The sequence below is a fragment of the Hippopotamus amphibius genome, chromosome X (genome assembly GCF_030028045.1).
Source record: "Hippopotamus amphibius kiboko isolate mHipAmp2 chromosome X, mHipAmp2.hap2, whole genome shotgun sequence".
NCBI classification, from domain to species: Eukaryota; Metazoa; Chordata; class Mammalia; order Artiodactyla; family Hippopotamidae; genus Hippopotamus; species Hippopotamus amphibius.
The window spans coordinates 109,741,061-109,762,016 of NC_080203.1; the positions used below are offsets into that span (position 1 = coordinate 109,741,061).

Genomic DNA, 20,956 nt, shown 5'->3' on the forward strand with positions numbered 1-20,956 from the left:
TTGTGACTTTTCTCCCCTCTCTTTGAAACCCAACGATAGTACTTCCAAGTTTCTTACAGCACACAAGTTCTGATTTATAATATGATGAACTGTGTATTTGTATTCTTTCCTTTCAGGCAGAGAAACATGAGCCCAAAGACCTTACAATTTGCTATTATTCCCCTCGTCCCCTCTGCAGCAAGCCCTCCCTAACTTAAGTTCATCATTTCGGGACTTGGCTAATAATGCTTAAGGGGGAGGGGAGTATAAAGAGAGGGAAGATCTGGCAACTTTACTGGACGCCTCCCATGTGCTCTGTAGTGTTAGGCACCTGACAAAGAGAGATAGCATCTGATTTACTAGCATTAGGGTACCTGGCAGAGGAGGAAAGAAGGGGGCAGAGGGGCAGCCTACTTTTCTATCATTTCTATCATTTCTCTGACTCCTGACTCAGCTTCCTGGAACTCAGAATTCAAAGAAGATGTATCCACACCCAGGCAAATTCAAGCTCTCCTTGATGGTAACCCCAGGATACCATGACGTGCAAAGAATTTTCCTGTCTTCCTTCCCCCCCAAAAATTTCATTCAAATAATACCTACACAGAGGAGAGAAAACTATCGAGTGTGGAAAAGATCTCCACAGACCTGGCAGGAGACTATCTACGTCAAATCAGCTGGATCTGGGTGCAAAGACTGCTTCTCTCACTTACTAGCTTAAGCCCTCTGAGAATATTTCTCATCCTGAAGTGGGAGTAATCTCATCACTCTTAAATATGGGGTTTGTTACAGACTGCATGTGTGAGTAGTAAAATGAGATTAGGAGAAAAATGCACCAAAATGCATCATTCCTTCTGCTTCTTGTCGAAGGAGAAACTCCAGACACCAGGGAGAAAGCACAGTGCCAGGGAAATAACACTGAAAATCCCACACAAATATGACTTTATAATTAGTGAGAAAGTCTAGGGCAGGAACAACATGTTGAAAATTGGAGTTTAATCATGGCTCTTTCTCCCCTCTGCTCAGCCTCCACCTCCCCCCGCCCCAGCCAACAACCTCCCCAAAAGGCAAGGATACTTTATTTTATTTATTTTTTGGCTGCACCATGTGGCAAGCAGGATCTTAGTTCCCCAACCAGGGATAGAACCCCATGCCCCCTGAAGTGGAAGCACAGAGTTTTAACCACTTCACCACCAGGGAAGTCCTTAGGCAAGAATACTTTAAACCAACATTTAGTTTCTGCATGGAAAAGGTACTGGATTTTATAAATTAAGGTTTTCACCAACCTCATCAGTTTGTTTACATATGACATAGTGTATTTTATGTGAAGGAGATGAAGAAAAACAAATGGCAAAAAGTGTATATATCTGTATTGGAACACTTAAGCTATTAATTTTCATCCTGGATGAACTTCAAAAGCGCTTCCTCATTCAAAACACCAAAGCGAAAAACAAACAAAACACCATTGTTTTCAGGTCTGTTTCTTAAAACTCACGTGTTTTTGGCTTGTCCATCCTGGAAGCACATTTGTCCCACCAATGCAGCAGATTGGTCCCCCAAACACTGAAAAGTATACATGACAATAAAGGACGCTAAGACAATATTATTCATTTCCTTTTTAGGAGAGCCATAAGATTTATTTTTCCCTCTTTATTTATGAAGGAATGAATTGTCTTAGGCTCTTTGTGTTGCCTCCATTTGGTCATTTTTCCATGTGTTAACACTCCAAACAGGTGTAGGAAGGGAGAGTTAGAATTAATTTATTCAAAAAAAGTTCTCAATAGCCTACACTGTATCAAATGGAAACAAGAATTAGACAATTCTGCTGCTCTTACTGATTTTCCATAGTTAAGGAAAGAGCAGATTGATTAAGGAAAGCCATAACATGGAAGCAGGTGGGGTGGGGAGGTAGCAGGGAGTTGTTTGGTAATGAAACTTACCCCAGATATTGGCACACCTTCCAAGGCCCCAGCTTTCTAATAAAATTTTAAAAAAGGATTATGAATAATCACAAATTTGGCTCTACTAACATAACTGCAACAGGAATGAACACGAATAGCAACGTGCCAGAGCATGTGGGCAGACAAGACAAAGCAAGTGTTTCAACTATATGAGTGGTTCAGAGAGAGAGAGATACTAGAAATATTCCTAGATTGACAAGAAGAGACACGGACATGAAACACTGGACTGGGAGTCAGGAGACGCGGGTTCCAATCCTGGTTAGTTAGTTAGTCAGTCACTGAGCAGGCTGCCAAAACTTCTCTATGCTACAATGTATTTCTCTACAAAATGGGCCTGGGCTTATATGCATGCCAAAGGCCATTAGCTCTTTGCTATTATTGCTGTTACTAAGAAAAGACTAACGCATTCTTTAAAATGAACATATCAATAATTATTAAACCAGCATGGAACATGTTTGTTTTGGGAGGCTGTATTTTACCAACTGTTCTTCCTACCCAAACTGCTCTGAAGATAAGTAAGAAACAAGAGAGGGTTCAGGTATTGGGTATTATTTGTTCATAATCAACATCATTCTTCAAGTTTTGATAAGCAAGAGTTATGTCATGAATAGTAGTTTTGACTTTGATCAAGTATGGCCAGCATTCTAGGGAAAAAATGAGATTTAAGTGGCTGACTGTGGACTTAACAAACTTAATTTTGAAAAAAAAAAAAAACAACAAAAAACAGCTTACACTAATACAAAGCAATTTGTACTGATATTAAGGAATTAGGGGAAAGGAATATGATCCCTGAAGTACCTGTGATACACTAGGAAGAGCACCAAACAAAAGCTTTTGCCCAACCCCTCAGTCTGCCATTTGTGAGCCAGCCTCCCGGCCTCTGGGAGCTTCAGGTTCCCTATCTGTGACAGTGAGGGTAAGAATAGAAGCCCCCTCACGTGGCTATGGTAAGGAAATAATAGCATATGTGTGGAAACCCTTTACAAAATAGAAAATACCCTCTAGATAGTGGATAATATTTTATTTCTTTCATGCTTCTGGGTTAATCCAAGACCTGTCTTTTATTTACTGTATACATTCTTAGAAAATCTTGAACCTGGATAATAAGTGAAGGGCTGAAAGTGAATCAGGAAACCTAGAGACTGGATATCTTAATGTATTTAAATACTGAAAGAAGTCTTTGCTTATACTATTGAAGTTATTATCAAACTACTAGCAGAATCTACTATGTGCGGTCAGGCACGGAAAGCGCTCTTTTTTTCTTCACAGGGAGGGAGGTCTCTGGAGGATTCCTGGGAAGATCCTCTGGTGAAGCATGCAGAAAAAGTGACAGTGCATTTCCAACGAACTGGTCGGAAAGATTGGGCAAGATATCATTTAAGACAGATGTTGAGGACATCTAAAAACTACATCTAATTTCCCTATTGTGCTAAAGCCCAAAGCACATCACAACTGTACTTTGTAACAGGGACCATCAGAATTTCTCATTCCAGAAAACTACCTTCATCTTTTATTTTGAAACATCACTCTCAGCCTCATGGAAGACTTAAAAATAAATAAGATGACGTTTTAAAACTACCTAAAGCTTGACCAGAGCTGACAATAATTTGGAGGGCCATGGAAGGTTCTAGATTAATCTGCTTAGTAAATGGACTTCTGCTTCTCTAAAACTACATGGAAATGCACTGTATCTTTTCCAAATGAACGGGTGGCATAATGGGTGGGCAACCTACTCACCAGGCTATGAGAGATTTTCTATAGTCAGCAAGGGGGAGAGAGAGGGACAGAAGCATAATATTTTAAATGCAAGAGAAAACTAGGCCAGTTACACGTTTTTTCACCCATCCTCTGAAACTGTCTCTTAAGAATAATTTTTTTTCTCTGACCCAAGTCAGTTTATAGGGAGCTATGAAATTATCAAAGCACTTTTAAATTGTAGATAAGCAACGGCTAGGCTTCCCTTAAAAAATTCCATGTTGCTTGAAAAGGCTTTATTATAAATGAGACATTTAAGAATTCTTGCTTAAGCTTTATCCAGCACACTTAGTGTTCTAGTCTACTATTATTAAGTCTATACGTAGAGTTTCTAATAGTTTTCATGAAATGTCAAAACATTTTTTGGCAATTAATCTTAGATTTTTCTTAATCTTTACCATAAATTGTAGATTTTTCCGCTTAAACACCAGTTCAGATCTTCCTAGAGCTTTTCATCCCTGATGCATAATCAGAGATACTCAGTGATACTAAGTGTACTTTTTGCTTAGACTGCTTTTTTCTGTGGGTTTCAATGAAAGCAACAGTGAAAATGTCCATGATGAAAACCACTTTAATTAGCAATCACAAATCAGAACAGGCTCTTTGCTTTCAGTTTCTGTGCTAAAGTTTTGCTCAGGCTGACAAAGAATCTAATGTGAGACATGGTTTGGCCACTACAGGAGATTCAACAGGAAAAAGAACACCACTAATGTGAAGAGACCTTCCTACAAATTAAAAGCAGGCATCACAACTACTAAACAGTTATGTGGATTAAAAGAATACACTGGCTCGAACATTTCCTTACCACCTTCGGTAGTTAGATTATCTCATTAATACTTTAAAATACTCCAAGAAAAGCCAAAAGTTTATAATATATAAAGTTTTTATATATAGTTTTATATAAAGTTTATATAAAACATAAACTGGTAAGAAGGACTCAAGAATTTTAAGTTATAAAACTAGTTAAACAATCCTAAATTCTTATTTTACATACTGCCAACATTCACAAAAAATGTACAGGTCTCAATATAGAAAATATAACACAACTGACTTTTGAATTCGGAATAGTAAAGCTTTTTTTTAAGATAAAAATTCTTTTCTTTTTTTCTTTTTTTTTTACCATTAGGCCATAGATCTCAGAAGAACTCCGGACATTTGGAAGAATTTTCATTGGAATTTCAAAAAATCTAAAAAACAGTGAGATAAGATTGGGTATATAAAACTATTTTAAATAAACATCTAGAAACATTTATGTGAATTTAAAGGCATGTAAACAATAATTAAAAATGGAAGTATCTGAGTGTAGTTAAATGGTAACAAATAAATAAGCCAGCAGTGTGCTTGGATATTTAATACTCCAACTTTATACAAACAAATCAATACAAAAGGCACAAAAATACCAAAGTACTTTTATAAAGGAACTTAATTTTCCCTGAAAAATAATCAAGACAATTACTTAATTTGGCCTATTTATTATATATGTAATAATAGTCTCTTCTAAAAGAATATACAACATAGACTTGTATACTGTAGTTGAAATACCAACAGTTAAAGTTTGGTGCTCCACCGACATCTGAAAATAGTAAGATTTAGGTTATAAACAGGCAACACATTTGGAAAAGTATTCTTAGGGCAAAACACAACTCACTCGCAGAGCTCTTTATCCCATTCCAAAGAATGGATGTTGAAAAGCATTGTTCTGCTTGCATTTGTTACATCTGTACAATGGACACCTCCACTGGCTCCTCCTGTCAAGCTCTGGACAGAATGAAAAGGACACGTTAGATCTGTACTTATTTGCAATTTAATTTACACTTTGTCAAGAGCCATAATCAGTTGCAGAGCACATAATGCAGGAGAATGGAATATTTCAATTTTATAGTTTTCAGCAGTGTCCAATAGAAATATAATGTAATTGAACCACATTGAGTCACATACGTAATTGAATATTTTCTAGTAGCTACGTTTTAAAAAATATAAAAAAACAGGTAAAATTAATAATACTGTTTTATTTAACCTAATATATCCCAAATATCCTTTCAGTATAAAAAAGTATTACTGAGACATTTTACCTTCTTTTTTCGTACTAACTCTTTGAAATACAGTGTATATTTTACACTCATGCACACCTGAGTTCAGACCTGCCACATTTCAAGTGCTCAATAGCCATATGTGGCGAAGTGGCTACAATATTGGACAGCAGTTCTAGTTAATTGATGGTTAAAGAAAAAATCAGTTTTGTTTTCATCCTCTCATCTTTGGAAGATGCAGAGCCTTATTAAATTTGGCAAAGTAAAATACATTGAAATGCCTGCCTCTTAGGATCTTACTGAATCCCGTGTTGCTGTTGTGTGTGTGTGTGTGTGTGTGTGCACGCGTGTGTGCATGTTTTGGAATAACAATTCTCACTGGGCTATGCCTGCACCGATCCAAGCAGAGTTTTATACTCTGAAAGCAGAGTTTTAAACTCTCTAATGTTAATACCCTTGGACCCGAACTGCAAGGACTGCTGCTTTCTTTTATGTAGAAGCAACGAGAAGTAAAAAAAGGAACAGAAGTGGAGAAACGGCATCACGCGTGGGGTGCAGCCAAATGTGCTCCCTCAAGTTTTCTGCAGCTCACAGTTCCACATCCTGCCTTACTCTGTCTGGCTCCAGGCACTTGTGAGAACTATTGTCAGAATTATTTTAACTGTGACCGACATGTATGAAGACTGCTGGCCATGAACACAAAGCACAGCATGCCCTGGGCCAGCACAGGGAGGGCTGGAGAAGGTGCCACTTTCTGATGGGGGTTGTGAAAGATCTGCTCTGTGGATGTGGCAAGTGAGAATAGTGGTAATGTTCCCTTGAAGCCCCCTTGAATGTTGAGAAAGATAATCACATACTAACACAAGTGTTTACAAATGAAATTATATGTTTGGGATTTGCTTTAAAATTATCCACGGGGAGAAAGAGTGAGTACAGTTGAAACAAGTTTGGTCACAGCTAACTGCTGTCGCTGCTGACACATTGTTCCAGAGGTTCATGACACTATTCCCTCCGCTTTTTGGGTGTATTTGAAAATGCCTTAATAAAAAATAACAGAGAATGAGACGGAGAGGGAGAGGGAGGGAGGGAGGGAGGGAGGGAGTGAGAGAGAGAGAGAGACAGAAGAGAAGGGAAGGAACGGGAAGGGAAGAGGAGAGGAGAGGAGAGGAGAAAGAAGAGAAGAGAGGAGGAGAGGACAAAGAGAACAAACATGTATCTTTAAGATATAGATTTACATATCTGGGGAAAGTTTGTTTCTACTCATCCATGTTCAGCTTACTCAAAAAGATTATATATGAGAAATTTCCACTATGAATTTTCATAATGTAACTTAATTAAGAGTCAGCTGTGTGATGTTGAAAGCAAATGCTAAAAAGTAACCTAGGTGTTTTATTATGTTAAATAGTAGAAAATAGAAGAAATAAACAAACTTCTAAGAAATGGCTAGTGGAAAAGAAGTACAGTTGACCCTTTAGCAACAGAGGTTTGAATTGTGCAGGTGCACTTATATGTGGATTTTTAAAATAAATACCACAGCACTACATAATCCACGGATAAAGACGGCTAACTATCCACGGCGGGTCCTAGAATCAATCCCCTGCACATGCCAAGGGAGTGTATGATAGGCAAGAGATAAAGCCTACTTAAATTTACTAATTGCTAATTATCTAAATTTGTTATTCTAAAGGTAATAGACATGAGATATAGTTTGGTAATCATCCTCCATTTTTACTGAAATAAGCGAAGAAAAAAGCAAGAGGAAACAGGCAAAAATGCCTCTCCAATGGAGGCTGAACTGTTCTGCTGTTTCTTGAGTGGCTTTTCTTAATGATGCTGCCAACTAAAGTTTGAAACTCTTAGTAGAAAAAAGACAGGCAGTTAAAAAAATCCCCCCCACACACGATATTTAAACATACCCAAATAAGCCATGAATCAATGGTCCCAAAAAGAGCTCTATCTTCTTCAACTGCCTTTTGAACTTTTCTCACATTGTCAAGGAGCCAACGAAGTTTCACTGCACTGAAATAAGTGCTAAGTGGAAGGCCTGTCTTGGACTAAAAACAGTTATGAAGTTCAGCCAGGAAATCAAAGTCATAACAGCTTCAAATAAAACAACCAAATCAAAAAGCTCAACAAATCACAAAATATTCAGTGGCCCGCAGTATTATGGATACAAATACTTTTCCTATCTCATGACACAGGACAGCATGTTTATGAACAAAGATCAGAGTGATATGTTTGCAGTTCAAAGAGCATCCACATGGCAAAGTAAAGAGAAAAGCAAATGACGCACAACCTGAAATCGAAGATAGTTAAGATACAGATGTTAACTTTTGTGATGAGTTAGTATTATAAAGAGAACCTAGTCCCAAACTCTGCTTTTTATTTTATATTCCATGAAACTGATATTTAAACTATTGAAAATCAGAGAGTATATCAATTCATAAACTAATGACCTCAACCAGAAGGTTGTTTAAAACATATTAAGACTTAACAACGACATTTTTTGTGTGTAAAAAATCAAATAAATACACATTCAACACACGGAGATATTCAAATAACATAAAATTGGTGGAGAATAAAGTAGAGCTCAAAGACACTCCAGATTAAAGCAACACAAAGTTGTTCTATTGAAGAAAGTAGTTGCCAGTCGAAATATAATGTTGTACACATGAAACTTATATGATGTTCCAAACCAATGTTACCTCAATAAACTAAAAAAAATGGCGTATATATAGATATAAAAGAAAGTATTTGCCTAAACTCAGCAAATACATTGAACAAAGGGAGGGTGGGCTGAATAAAGGTTAAAGGGTAAAAAAGAAACATGGGCTTATCGATCTTCCTTGAGAATGGATCACGTCCAATTCTTTTTTGTTAATATATTAAACACTATATTTATAAGGGATGGTGAAAGTGCTTAAGAAAATACATACATCAAAAATAATGCAACTATCTTTCCCTTCTTGATCCCTATTCTCACTTATCACCTAACTACAGAAAGTGATCCTTTTCCTTCTCATCTCCCATGGATGTGTTTAGCAAAAAAAGCTCACACCAAAGGGTTTAACACTTTAACGCAACCTTGTAAGTTAAGAATCTTAACTCACAGTTTTCTAGCTTTCTTAGAAAAAAAAAAGATCAATGCTTAAAAATAATAAAAGGAAATAACGTGGGAATATGCTTCTTTGATCTGAAGGAGCAAGGGTCATCCCACATACCAAATAGTGAGGTAGCATATAAATATTTCATTTTCATCACTTAAGTAGAAAGTGGAAAAGTTGCCTAAAGTGGCTTTGGAGAGAAAAACATGCATCCCTTGAAGCAAAGTGCAGCTGGAGGTAGGTGCGATGGCTGGGCAGGTTGACCAAGAGAACAGAATAGGAAATGGGTGAGGGTATATTCAGGACAAGACTGAAGTTATTGGGTGGGGAAGGGTAGGGGATGGTTTGTTAGACTGCTGCAATTAATGGGATCTGAGCACTAGCTTCAGAACCAAGAACCACAAGAAACTGCCATTTAAGAGTCCGACTGGCAAATATAAAGGGAATAAACCAAAAAAACCCAGAATTTCCTTTTGTAGGAGAAACTGGCCTTGACTTTCCTAAGAAAAGTGCCTTGCCTGTTTCAAAAATTTTCTCTCCATTTTTCTTACGAGAGATCTATATAAGGACTGAAAATTAGGCATTTTTTATTGGTTTCTTCATGTGAAGAAAATGGAAGAGGAGTTCAAGTCAAGGCTGGAGTGCCTTCTATTTTCTCTCCCTAAATCCAGATGCCTAAAAACTCAAAAGCACCCAGAACTTTCTTTGATGGATAGTAAAAAAAAGAGAGCGAGAAGGATTTGGAAAGCACGGTTGAATTATAGGAAGCACTCCCTGGGGAGTATGGTTTAAGCCACTGCGACACCTCAGACACCTCATCATCCGCTCCAGCCTATTTACCTTGGAATATTATTCCTCCAATCCACCACAGGGCAAGGAAGACAGAAAGGTAATTATCTGTGGAGAAATATTCTATAAATTGTATCAAATAACTATTGTGCAAGAAGATGTAAGGCCTGGTGAAATCTCCAAACGTTTTTTGTTAAATAAGCATTTTTATAGAATACTTTTGAAGAGATCTCTTACCTTGACAAAGTTATTATTTCCTGGAATTCTTTTACTAAGACTCTCAACGGTAGACTGGGTTCTTAGGTCAAGCCACACTATAGACCAAAATACAATAATATATATGAAAAACTTCATTTAAAAAAAATCAGATCTTAATGAAATCACTGTCAAGGATAGGAGACTGATTAGTTTCCATAAGCAATTAAAATGCTATAGCTTTCAAAAGACAGAAATTAGAAAATCAGAAATGAATGGGTATATTGTTAGAAGAGAGAATAAAGTTATGAGGGAGAATTGAAAGCTTCTATGCAAAATTATAGACCAAGTTAGGAGAACAGTACATACCTTAGGGTGCTGATTTTGTATCCATTTTTATAGAAAAAAAAAAAAGAAAAATTTGTCTTGGATGTGGATTTTCTATGCATATATGAGGGCAGAGAAAATCTAAATGCGAGGCAGGCTAGTTGCCAGGACAAAATGCACAGCCCAGGATCATGTACCAGGTATAAAGCATGTACCTTAGAAAAACTTGGTAGCAATTTATGACAAAGTAGAGAACCTGATACTATTATAGAGGGAAAAAAATAAGATTCAGTCGCTTATGTGCAAAATGCTTACTCACATTAAACTCTCCCAAAGTAGGGTAGAATACAGAATCACTACAAGAATTATTTAAAGGTCACCATTCTTTCTCCCTGCTAGATTGTAAAAAAAAAAACAAACAAAAAAAAAACCTCTCCACTTTAACAGATCAGTGTTGTTTTTACTAAATAAGTATCATCCCCTTTCTGATCCCCCTAATAGAAAATTCTGTTCTGCTTTACGACAGAAGGCTTGAGAAAGATAACCCATTAAATAGCATATAAAGCAATTGTGAAAGGTAAACAATAGGATCAGCCGAGCTTTATTCGTCAGATTTCAGTTTTGTACTTAACTTTTATAACTTTTAATCTGTGATTGGTCACTCGATATTTTTAGGCACTGTCTGTGCTCAGATGCCTCCTGAAAACACAGTCTATTTAAAGGGCGCCGGGAAGACTATGCATGCTTGCCCGCTGCACGTGTGAGTGCTGGCAGTTACTGCCTAGTTTGGTTCACCCTTAACTATACTATTCCTTTCTCTTCATTTAAAAACCAGTTATTTCCTGCCCTGAATTTTAATCAATTCTTTTTAAATTACTTAAGCCATCATTTCCCTTGAGGGCTGCCTGTGCTTGATTTTGACAGTGGCTACTTTGCAGGAGAATTAAATCAGGGACTTCAGGACACTATACTGGTTTCCAAAGGTGGGGAAAACAGCAAGAAAACAAGGCTCATCATAATCAAGGAAACAGGAGGCAAAGAGGAAGACCATGGAAATACACAGCCTAGCAACGACATCTGCATTTGCTGCCCAGCATCCATTCCTCCTGCTGCTGGGAGCTGTATCTTTAATTCTCTTTGGGAAATCATCCCTCCCTCATTCTCAGTCTGAGATTCAACCTATCCCCAGCTCTGTATCGTGTCCCCAGTGATCAGTCTAGGAAGAGCATGTGTTCAGATCAGCCCAGCTGAGATTTGTGCTCAGTCTGCAAGAATCCCTGTTCTCAGTTCAGCTTGGGCATGTGTAGCTGAGGCCTGCTGCCCGCTTGAAGAGAGAGCTGAATGGGCTACATCTGGAGCCAGCCCAGAAGAGAGAGACTTGTGGGGGATCCAGGAGATAATGTCTGACTCATGAATCAAACAGCACCTGAACTAAGGTACTTGTAGAATTCCTTTTTTTCCCCTTGTAACTTCACTTAGTTGGGGTTTTCTATTACTTGCCCTGTGATTGATATAAGCCATTAGCAGCAGCAGCGTGGAGCTGGCAAGGTCTCCCATATCCAGGGAACGAGGGCAATCTGCTTTTTACACAGTGGTAGTGCTGTGCGATTGGGACAAGAGTGGACCTTCCTCATAGGCAAGCAACCCCAGCAGGTGTTAAAGGCTTAACCGGAGTAGTTTGGGAAACTAGAGGAATTCGAGAGAAAAGTTTTAAATCTGTGACAAATAGAATTAACAAGCACATCTCGATCCTCAAGTGTTTCAAACTACAGCGGGCTAGCGGTTTAAAAATCGATGTAGTTTCGGTTACCTACATTAAAACAATGAAATAAGATGGATTAGGATGGTAAATGTCAGCATTCACTGAACTCAGTAGGATAAATATTGACCTGTGAAACTTTGCTTTAGTTATGCTGGTTTGCTGAATCATGAGGTAAAATCTATTTCTTACCAAGGGACGTGAAAACTACTGCTCTAGGCTTTTTGTTTACTGACTCAAAGCCTTCCAGATCAGCATTTTTCTATATTTTAATGGACATAAAAATCACTGGGGAGCTTAAAGATAAACCCCACTCCCAGAAATTCTAGGACAGTAGGTCTGGGGAGGGGGTCCAGAAATATACCTTTTAAATAGGTGCCCCTTGTTTAAGAAACATCACTAAACTCAACAGCAGTGATTCTGATCCAGAAGACACACCAGAATCACCTGGAAAACTTTGAAATCACACATCCTGGTCCCTCCATTGTAGGATTCTGGTTGCAAGTCCAGGCAAGGAAGGCCTGAGTCTTTCTACCTGTGCTATTCAGTGCTATACTAAAGCTTGAGGACCTCCTTTTTAGGGCATGTTCTTTAGGATACTGAATTTGTTGCAATCATTAATTTAAAAACAAAACTAAAGACAAACTGACAATCAAGTAGCTCTCGGAGTCCCAGTGGCTCTGTGACTCTATGGCTCCTTGACAGGGACTACGTAAGTAATTGGGCACTATGCTCCTCCCTTGAAAGCTTCCGAGTATCCACAGTGGTATCCAAAGAATTAACCCCTCACCAAAAAGAGTCAAAACACTGGAGGTGAAATCTACATCTTCTGGCTTTGCTACCAACAAGCTATGTGACTCAAGCAAGTCATGTTACCCTTCGTGGCCTGTGTTTCTGGAATATAAAATAAGGCAGTTTGGACTAGATGGCCTCAAAAGTCCCTCTCTTTCCATTATTCCATGATCAGAGAAGGCTGCCATAATTTATACTTTGCTTTTATAACCCAAGAGTTTAAAGCAATTAGAATACGTGGAATGAATTAGTAAAACTGCCGAAGAGAAAAATGTCAGTGGTCGGTACACTACCAAGCAATTCACAAATGCCCAAAATTAATTGAATTAAGAACAAAAAAAATTAGGAAACTCATTAAAGAAGCTAAGATGGTAGAATTACATTTGCAGAATAAGAGACCAAAAGCCAAAGAGAAGACCCCAAGCTGGAGGACTACGCCCCTGGTGGAGGTAATTTCTGAGAACAATCAAAAGAAGTGCCAGATCCAGATCCAGCAGAAGCAGTCAATCTCCCCAACACCTCTGAGTCAGAAGGCCGGAAGTGAGCAAGAGCCAGAGCACCAATACCTGAGGAAGTGCCAGCAGCTGGAACTGAAGAGCCAGAGGGAACAACGGCAACTGGATCTGAAGGGCCAGGAGAAACTGGAGCAGCTGGAGCATTAGGAGAAATAATGGCAATTCATGCTAGAGATGGCCAGGTTCAAGGTTTGTGTCCCCTTGCTGACCATTTAGGAAATGGCAGATCACAGGGGCAAGTTCATCAGAATGAACATTTTTCTACACATTCGAGCATAGAAAAAGAGAAGGAAGAGACACGGAATAGAAGGGGAACAGAGGCAGTCCAGTCAGTCTCTGGTTCAATAGCATTTCTGTTTGGACAAAGCCCAGGTAAATACCTGCTTCTTGTTCAGGATGACTCTTCCCTACCTGGCCACATGTCTGTGTCCTAGTTACAAAACTGGCTCAGTTGGGTATTGACTGCTCACCTAACCACTGAATTGAAAGGCTGTGTGATGCAGTGAGCGAGTGGATCCCTAGGGGGTTTCTGAAAGGAATGCTAAGGGGCATGCTACAGTCTGTGCTGGGGCCACCTGTAGGAAGACATAAAAGGGCAGCTTTGGGAAGGCACAGCTCTAGGAAAGCACTTCCCTGGTAGGGTGGCAGGAGGTGAGGTCCATCTCCACAAAGAGCCACAGCATGTCTAGAGGAAACAGGGAATTGCTAAGTTGCAAAGTGATTCGGAAAAACATCAGAAGTAAAATAGAGTCCAGGACGCCATACAGCCTGTTGCTAGAATGTATGTCCCTTACTTAGACTTATTTACTGGATTTAAATGGTTCACACCATCAAATGAGTAGGTTAAAAAAAACCTGACTTGGGTGATCTGAAATTTTTACTTGTATTACATAAAGTCATATCAATATATATGTCTGGTACATTTAGTTTGTTCTGAAAAACAAAATTTTAAAGAGTGAAGAAAAATGCAGTTGCCTTGAAGCCCATGGACCAAAATTAGTTTAGTGACATAGTAACAGTGTGGAGGAAAAAAATCATTTTTAGAATATTTAGAAATCTGTATCAGTTTTGGTTAATCATACAATAGAAGGGAAATATACCTAAGGGGGAAAAAACACACTAGAAATAATCTAAATTATTTTCAGTTGACTAGAAACAAAGGCAAATAATACATCTCCTCTGGATGGTCTGTTATGAGGTGCTCCTGGGCTGACACAAAGTGAGATGAAGCTAAGGCTCCGGGTTATGGAACGCACCCTAAGCAAGGTCTGCCGACAGTTACATGAAGTGTTATCAGGTTGTTTTCCCCACAACAGTCATTAAATCTAGTAAACCAGATTTAATTGCTATGTGTTAGCAGGAGCCAAAAGTGAAGCTATTAATTAAGCTGGGTAAGAGGTCACTGGCAAAGGGGAAGAGACTATCCCTCACCTGATGACATTTTCAGAAATCAGGTGGGGCCAAAAGAAAAATGGAGAGTTGGAGAGGGGGGTAAATTAAAACATGTATGTCAAAATTCGAGGGCTGAAACCTATTTCAGCTCTTAGGTGTATGAACACCAAAATGCCAATGGCTGACCTGAGTGTGTGTGACCCCAGGTAGGCTCTGCATTTCCCCTAAGAACACCCGTCGTGTATAAATTGGCCATTTCATCTGGCATTTCAGGGCTGAAAAGGCTATCATCCAATTCAGAACAGCAGCCATGTTCTGAACACTTACTGAAGACAGCCCGCTAGGCACTGTTTTAAGTGTCCTACACGTATTAACTTATTGATCTTCACCTCAAGCCTATGAGACCCATATTTTTAATTTCTCCAGCTTAACTGTTGATGGAACAGGCAGAGAATGGTAGTAAATGGAAAAGGCAGAGTCTGAATCCAGAATTAAATCTCGATGATACAGGTACAATCAGGATGAAGTCATAGTCTTAAAAAGAATATGAAAAACTACCTCAAAGTTGATCTCTAATTTAGTTTCTTTTTATTTAAACTGGCCTGAGTTGAGGAATTCAATCACTGCAAAACACAGCAGTATTTCTTTATCCAGGATTGAAGGAGATGTAAGGCATTCAAAGAACTGTGTAGTAAGAGACTTGAAAAAATGAAAAATAAGTGGATCATGATAGAACTGAATATTCTAGATTTTACAAAAGTAAAGAAGTCGCTCCTTTCCATAGAAAAACAATAAAAAACAAAACCACACCTTTGTTGTTTAAGGCCAAGAGTGCTTAGGAGTTTTAGGAGGTTTGCCAGCTATGGTTTTCTTTCATGCCGACACTCTGAATCAGAACCCAGCTCCAGAAAAGATAGAAGAATTGAGTTCAAGGTTCCTTCAGATCTCAACAGGTGACTAACCAGGTTTAATTATTGGCCTGGAGTTAATTAGCATGTAAAAATTTAAAAAGACAAAGAGGACGACCAATGTTTAAAACTGCCTCAGTCTGCATAAAGAGTTATGTGCCATAGGGAACTTTAAACCCAGTATCTTAGAAAAAATGTTGGCAATACTATCTAAATAAGGCACAATGACTCAGAGACACATGATTTTGTTGGTGGTTTTCTTTAGTATGCTAAAGTTTTCTTTAGTATAGTAACGTATACTATACTAAGGTATACCTTAGTCACTCAAATCAGTGACTCTTGCCTCCCTGGATATTAGTCCCTCCTATGAATAATATTTTTATATTAAATCATGAATTGTGCTCTACAGAAAGCTACCGAGATGAGGGTCGTATTGCACTAGGCTTGCTGTGCACACCAATCAACTTCCACAGTGAGTGACGAAACCTGGTCAAGGAGCGGGGAAAGAGCTGGGCCACCCTAGTTAGGCCAGAACATTTCACCAGTAGCATCAGTGAAATGTGTACAAGAACACACTAAATATCAATTGATTCAAGCCTTCCCCCACTCAACATCTGAACCACCTGTGTAGTTTTGTACTTCTTTATCAGTTTAGTCTATGGTGCATTTACGAACCCAAACCTTCTTTTCAATACTACTTAGAAGACAGCAAGGTCTGTAGGCCACTAAAAAAAAGTCAGTTTTGGAAGCAAAAGGCTTAGAAAAATGGTGGAGAGTGGAGTGGAGGGAATTCTTTGGAAAATATTGATGAAGATAATGCTATGATGGAGACAGAAAAGTGCCAGAGGAATGAGGAAAACTAAAGATAGGCGAGAAGTCAAAGGCCTGCTTCAGATCCAGGGCCACAAAGCTTCTGCAATCCACCCGTGAGGCCATCATGGTAAATGGCTGCATCATCGCACAGTGACTGGGAAGCAGGGGTGCATTTTGTCTCCATCTTAGATATCACACCAATGTTCATCTCGCCCATCACAGAACTAACACATGAATTCTGAAACAATGTGACACTTCTAAAACAGGCCACCTGTACCTCAGTGGATGTATTTAAACGTTTTTCTACTCTCACATGCATACCGTTATAAAAGATGTCAGTAAACAAATACACCTTTATTGCAAGGAAGAACAAATAGCCTTTCTCAGTCTTCAACTTCTTCACCAAGCCTATTTCATGTCCACTAATAGGCCCCTGACAGAAATTCTCCTCTCTGTTACTGTACTGGGGGTGAGTGAGCAGACTGCTTATCGAGGACCTTCGAGCCATAAAAATGGTGACATAAAAGGCAGTTAAAAAAAAGCAGACTGCCCCTCTCATTTGCTTGTCTATAAAAAATACTGCTCATCGGCTACATAATTTACTAAATAAAGAGAGAGAAAAATGAAGAGGAGCAGGATAGGCCTAGACTGACAGATTTATAAGAGAAGGAGACAAGGAAGGAAGAAAATATACAGAAAGAGAGAGGGAAAAAGTAGAAAACCCACAGGCTATGATATAAACAAAGCAGCTCAAAGACAAAGATATATAAAAATCTGATTCTGTTGTTTTAAGATACAGCTGCTAAAGATTTAATATTGTGTTGATATTCTCAACTGATCACTTGCATGGAGATATGACACCTTAGTGTTTTCCTAGATGGAATAAAACTGGAAGCAGAGTCTATCCTCGTCATTACTTAGTGGCTTCTCTTCCCAGCTAATTATGCCTCTGTCCTTCTTTTCTATTCCCCTTCCTCGTCTAGCCTCCAAAATTCCTATCCCTAGCCTTCTGTGTCACGAAGGCAAGCACGGTGACTGCCTGGTTTGCCACTATATGCCTCGGGGTCATCACAGAACCTTTCTACAGAGAGGTATCTAAACTTTTGTTGAATAACTTAATTTTACCTTCATTCCTATGGTGAATTCATCTATAATAAACTGAGATTATCTATGTTAGCAACTTTTAAGTCTACATTTTGGACACTCTCTTTACAACAGAGCTACAAATTCCAATTGTCCAGAAATGAGCTTTGACTGCAAGTGCAGTATTCACCTTGTCCAAGAAAGAAGCCATTTTTCTCCCACATGGGCACTCTTTAAATATTACTTAATTTCATTCTGTTCTCTCAGGCTAAAAATTTTGCAGCCCTGTTTTATTTTTGCTTCATCTTTATGTCCTATTCAACTTCCAAACATACCAGCTGTATCCTTCCTCTGAAAGGTCTGGCCAATTTCTCTCTCCATTCTTACTGCTCTAATCCCATCAGCTCATTAGCAGTCTCAATTAACTCCTTTGTAAGATTTTACTAGAGAGTAATCTTGTCCTTTTTAATATAATTACTTACATGTTTGGATATAAATGATTTCTATTCATCCTTCCTTCCTATTTCTCTTCCTTTTCCCTTCCTTTCTTGCTTTCTTTTTTTAGTCATTCCATTTTCCCCCTTTATAAGCTTATGAATTATACATTATTTACTCTTTTACTGCTTACCCTAGAGATTACAATATGCATCCTTGACAATACTGGGACCAGAAGACACCTTAACCTCATCTACCTCATACTCCTTTCATGTACTACTGTTGCCATGTAGTACTTAAAATTTTAATATATTTTGAACATCACAATATATTATTTTATACAGTCAAAATTCATTTAGATTGACCTACATATTTACCCTTTCTAGGCCTCTGCATACCTTCCTGCATTGCCAAATTTCCACCTGAGGACATTTTTTTCCTTCTACCAGAAAAACACTATTTAGTTTTTCTTTTAGAAGGGGTTTGCTTGTAAAGATTCCTAGAAGTTTTTGTTTGCCTTTATATTTCACCTTCATTTCTTAAGGATATTCTCACTAAATATAGAATTCTAGGTGGATGTTATCGTCTTTTAGCACTTTAAAGATTTCATTCCATTGTACTGTTTCCACTGAGAAATCAGCTGATAGTTTTAGTGTTGCTCTCTTGAAGGTCATACCCTCTGGCTACTTTAAAATTCTTTTTATCTTCAGGTCTCAGCATATGTTTGTGTATGGCTTTATATGTATTTATAGTGCTTCCTGACTTTGTGGCTGGATATCTTTCAACAGTTTTGAAAAACTTTTATCATCTATCTCTCTTTTCTTTTCTTTTGGGTCTCTAATTACAAATATGTTCGACCTTCTTACCTTACCCCATATTTCTCTTAGATTCTTTTCTGTATTTTCTAAACCTTTGTCTCTCTGTGCTTCAGTCTAGATATTTACTTCTGATCTCCCTTCCAGTTCACTAACTCAGCTGTGTTTAATACGATGTAAAACTCATCAACTTAGTTTAATACAGTTCTAGAATTTCTATCTTTAAATTTCCAATTCTTTGCTAGGATTATCAATCTTCTCAATGAATTCCTTGGACGTGTAGATCATAGTTATTTTAAAGTCTGGTAACTCTAATATCAGGATTTCTTATGGGTCTGTTTCTAATGTCAGTTGTTTCTTTTGGTTTTCAGTCATTTTCGTTTTGAATGCCTGATATTTTTAAAATAGAAAACTAGAACTTGTAGAAGAAAAAGGAATGAGTAAATAAGCACATCACAAAAAGTTATTCTGGTAAAATATTTACTGAAATCCTTCACTCTAAGCATAACTTCAACTAACCTAGTTGCATTATTTTAAAATGACTACTCAAAGTCCAAAGCTGTACTTTCACAATGCAAAGTTTAGAGTGTAACAGGAACTTTCTGGTTCCTGTAAGTAGGCCTTTCCTTTCATGAGGGGGAACACAAAAAGTAAAACCTTAACTAGTATAAGAAGTTGGCTAACACTGGTCTGTGAAAGAATACTCTCCTAGATACTAGTCATTAAAATTGTAATATCCTGCTTATATTCAAAACGAGCTGCTCATGAGAATGAGAACAAAATACAGCTTTAGTAGAGGTGCTTTTGTGCAATAGAACCTTTGGTTGCAATTCTTTGACCTTTTTTGTGTCTTTAATTTTTTTATCACAAATACACAAGACATACTAAATGCTTTCTTATAACACAATAACATTAAACACTTTAAGTTTTTATAAAGATTATTTCCAAAGGATTCACACTGTTCTTACAAGGCACATTTTTAGTATATTTTCTGCTTGAGTATCACTTTTTTCCAATCAATACTAAAGTAACTAAATATATCACTAAAGTAACTGTAAACTAAAAATAGCTCACTCTATAAATCATCCCATCTCTGACAACTTCTGCCTCCACTCCCCAACCCACAACCTGTTACTTTATTGACAAAAAAATTGTGCTTTGCTATTTGTGACAGAATGATGCCTTTTAGCAATTATGTATTTAGAACAAAATTTTCCTTTTAGCAAGTGACAGTGTCATTCAGCGCTCAATTGTCATGTGCTACTAAGAGTGAGACTAAAATATACCCATGGTTATTTGCATTTAATAAGATGTATATCTAATGGTAGTATATTTGAGATTCAGCTTTTGAACCCCTGCTGAAATAGCCAAGTTTGTAGCAGAAGGAGGTAAAAGTTTGAGATTTTATTTTCATAAGCTCAGCGGAGTCGATTTAAATTTCTAGATGGGAAGAACAAGTACACAAGTACTTTACAGAGAGGTAGAGGAGAGACTGGGAACATTTGTAATCTTGATTTTTGAGGGAAGGAGGAGGTGAGATCTCTTTCAGGTGCCAGAAATAGCAGGGATTATAAAAAGTTCTGGCAACACTGACTCATTTGTATAATACAAATTATCAGGAAGGGGCGAGCACAGGAAAGAGTTAATTCAAGATGGGAATAACTATCTGAAAATGGTAAATATAATACGACTCATTTCTTAGAGGACTCTTCAGCCCAACCCATGAGATTATAGGAAACATGACTACATGCTTTTTTAGCCAGATGTTTTAGTATGACAACATCTGCAAGTGGAGAAAGGCCTTGCGTTTGACACCCATGCACAACAGCTTACCCACAGCATTGTAGAGAGGCTCTCCAGTTAACTTGTCCCAGACTACAGTGGTTTCCCTCTGGTTACTGACACCAATAGCTTAAAGAGAAGGTAAACAGAAAGGAGTAAAAAAAACAACAAGCAGAAATCTGAGGATTGTTCTCATTTTTTTTTTTTAACAGGCACAACTAAACATAACAATTTGAAAAAAAACATTTGGAACGTTTGTAGTGGTATTGAGTTGATTTTCTTTGAGTGGTGCAGGAAAAAGCAAACCCACAATGTCAAGTACTTCTTTTTCTTCTACAGACATCTTCCTGCTTCACTACCAGCACACCATGACATGGACCCAGATCAGTAGCCGAATGAAAGACTCCCAGGGTGCCTTATCAACAGGGAATGCAATAACTTTCCAAATTTCTTATGCTGAGAAGACCAACAATAACCTCATTCATTCATTTCCTAACTGCTACAAGAAATTTCCCTCTGTGTGTG

The 20,956-nt window shown here is 38.0% G+C and overlaps 1 protein-coding gene across 9 annotated transcripts in view; it reads right to left on the reverse strand.

The window, feature by feature from the left end:
- Window positions 1-20,956, reverse strand: part of GK (glycerol kinase) — a 66,289-nt gene that overhangs the window by 25,607 nt on the left and 19,726 nt on the right. For 2 of the 9 annotated variants that reach the window (XM_057717707.1, XM_057717710.1), the window contains exons 4-12: window positions 20,483-20,560; window positions 13,255-13,338; window positions 9,853-9,929; window positions 7,639-7,776; window positions 5,341-5,450; window positions 4,813-4,879; window positions 3,675-3,692; window positions 1,917-1,952; window positions 1,472-1,539 (exon numbers count right to left, since the gene is read on the reverse strand). In XM_057717707.1, coding sequence (XP_057573690.1) covers window positions 1,472-1,539; window positions 1,917-1,952; window positions 3,675-3,692; window positions 4,813-4,879; window positions 5,341-5,450; window positions 7,639-7,776; window positions 9,853-9,929; window positions 13,255-13,338; window positions 20,483-20,560 — 676 coding nt within the window. The remainder of the gene's footprint in view (window positions 1-1,471; window positions 1,540-1,916; window positions 1,953-3,674; window positions 3,693-4,812; window positions 4,880-5,340; window positions 5,451-7,638; window positions 7,777-9,852; window positions 9,930-13,254; window positions 13,339-20,482; window positions 20,561-20,956) is intronic. The other 7 variants (XM_057717708.1, XM_057717712.1, XM_057717711.1 and 4 more) reach the window with 5 other exon arrangements.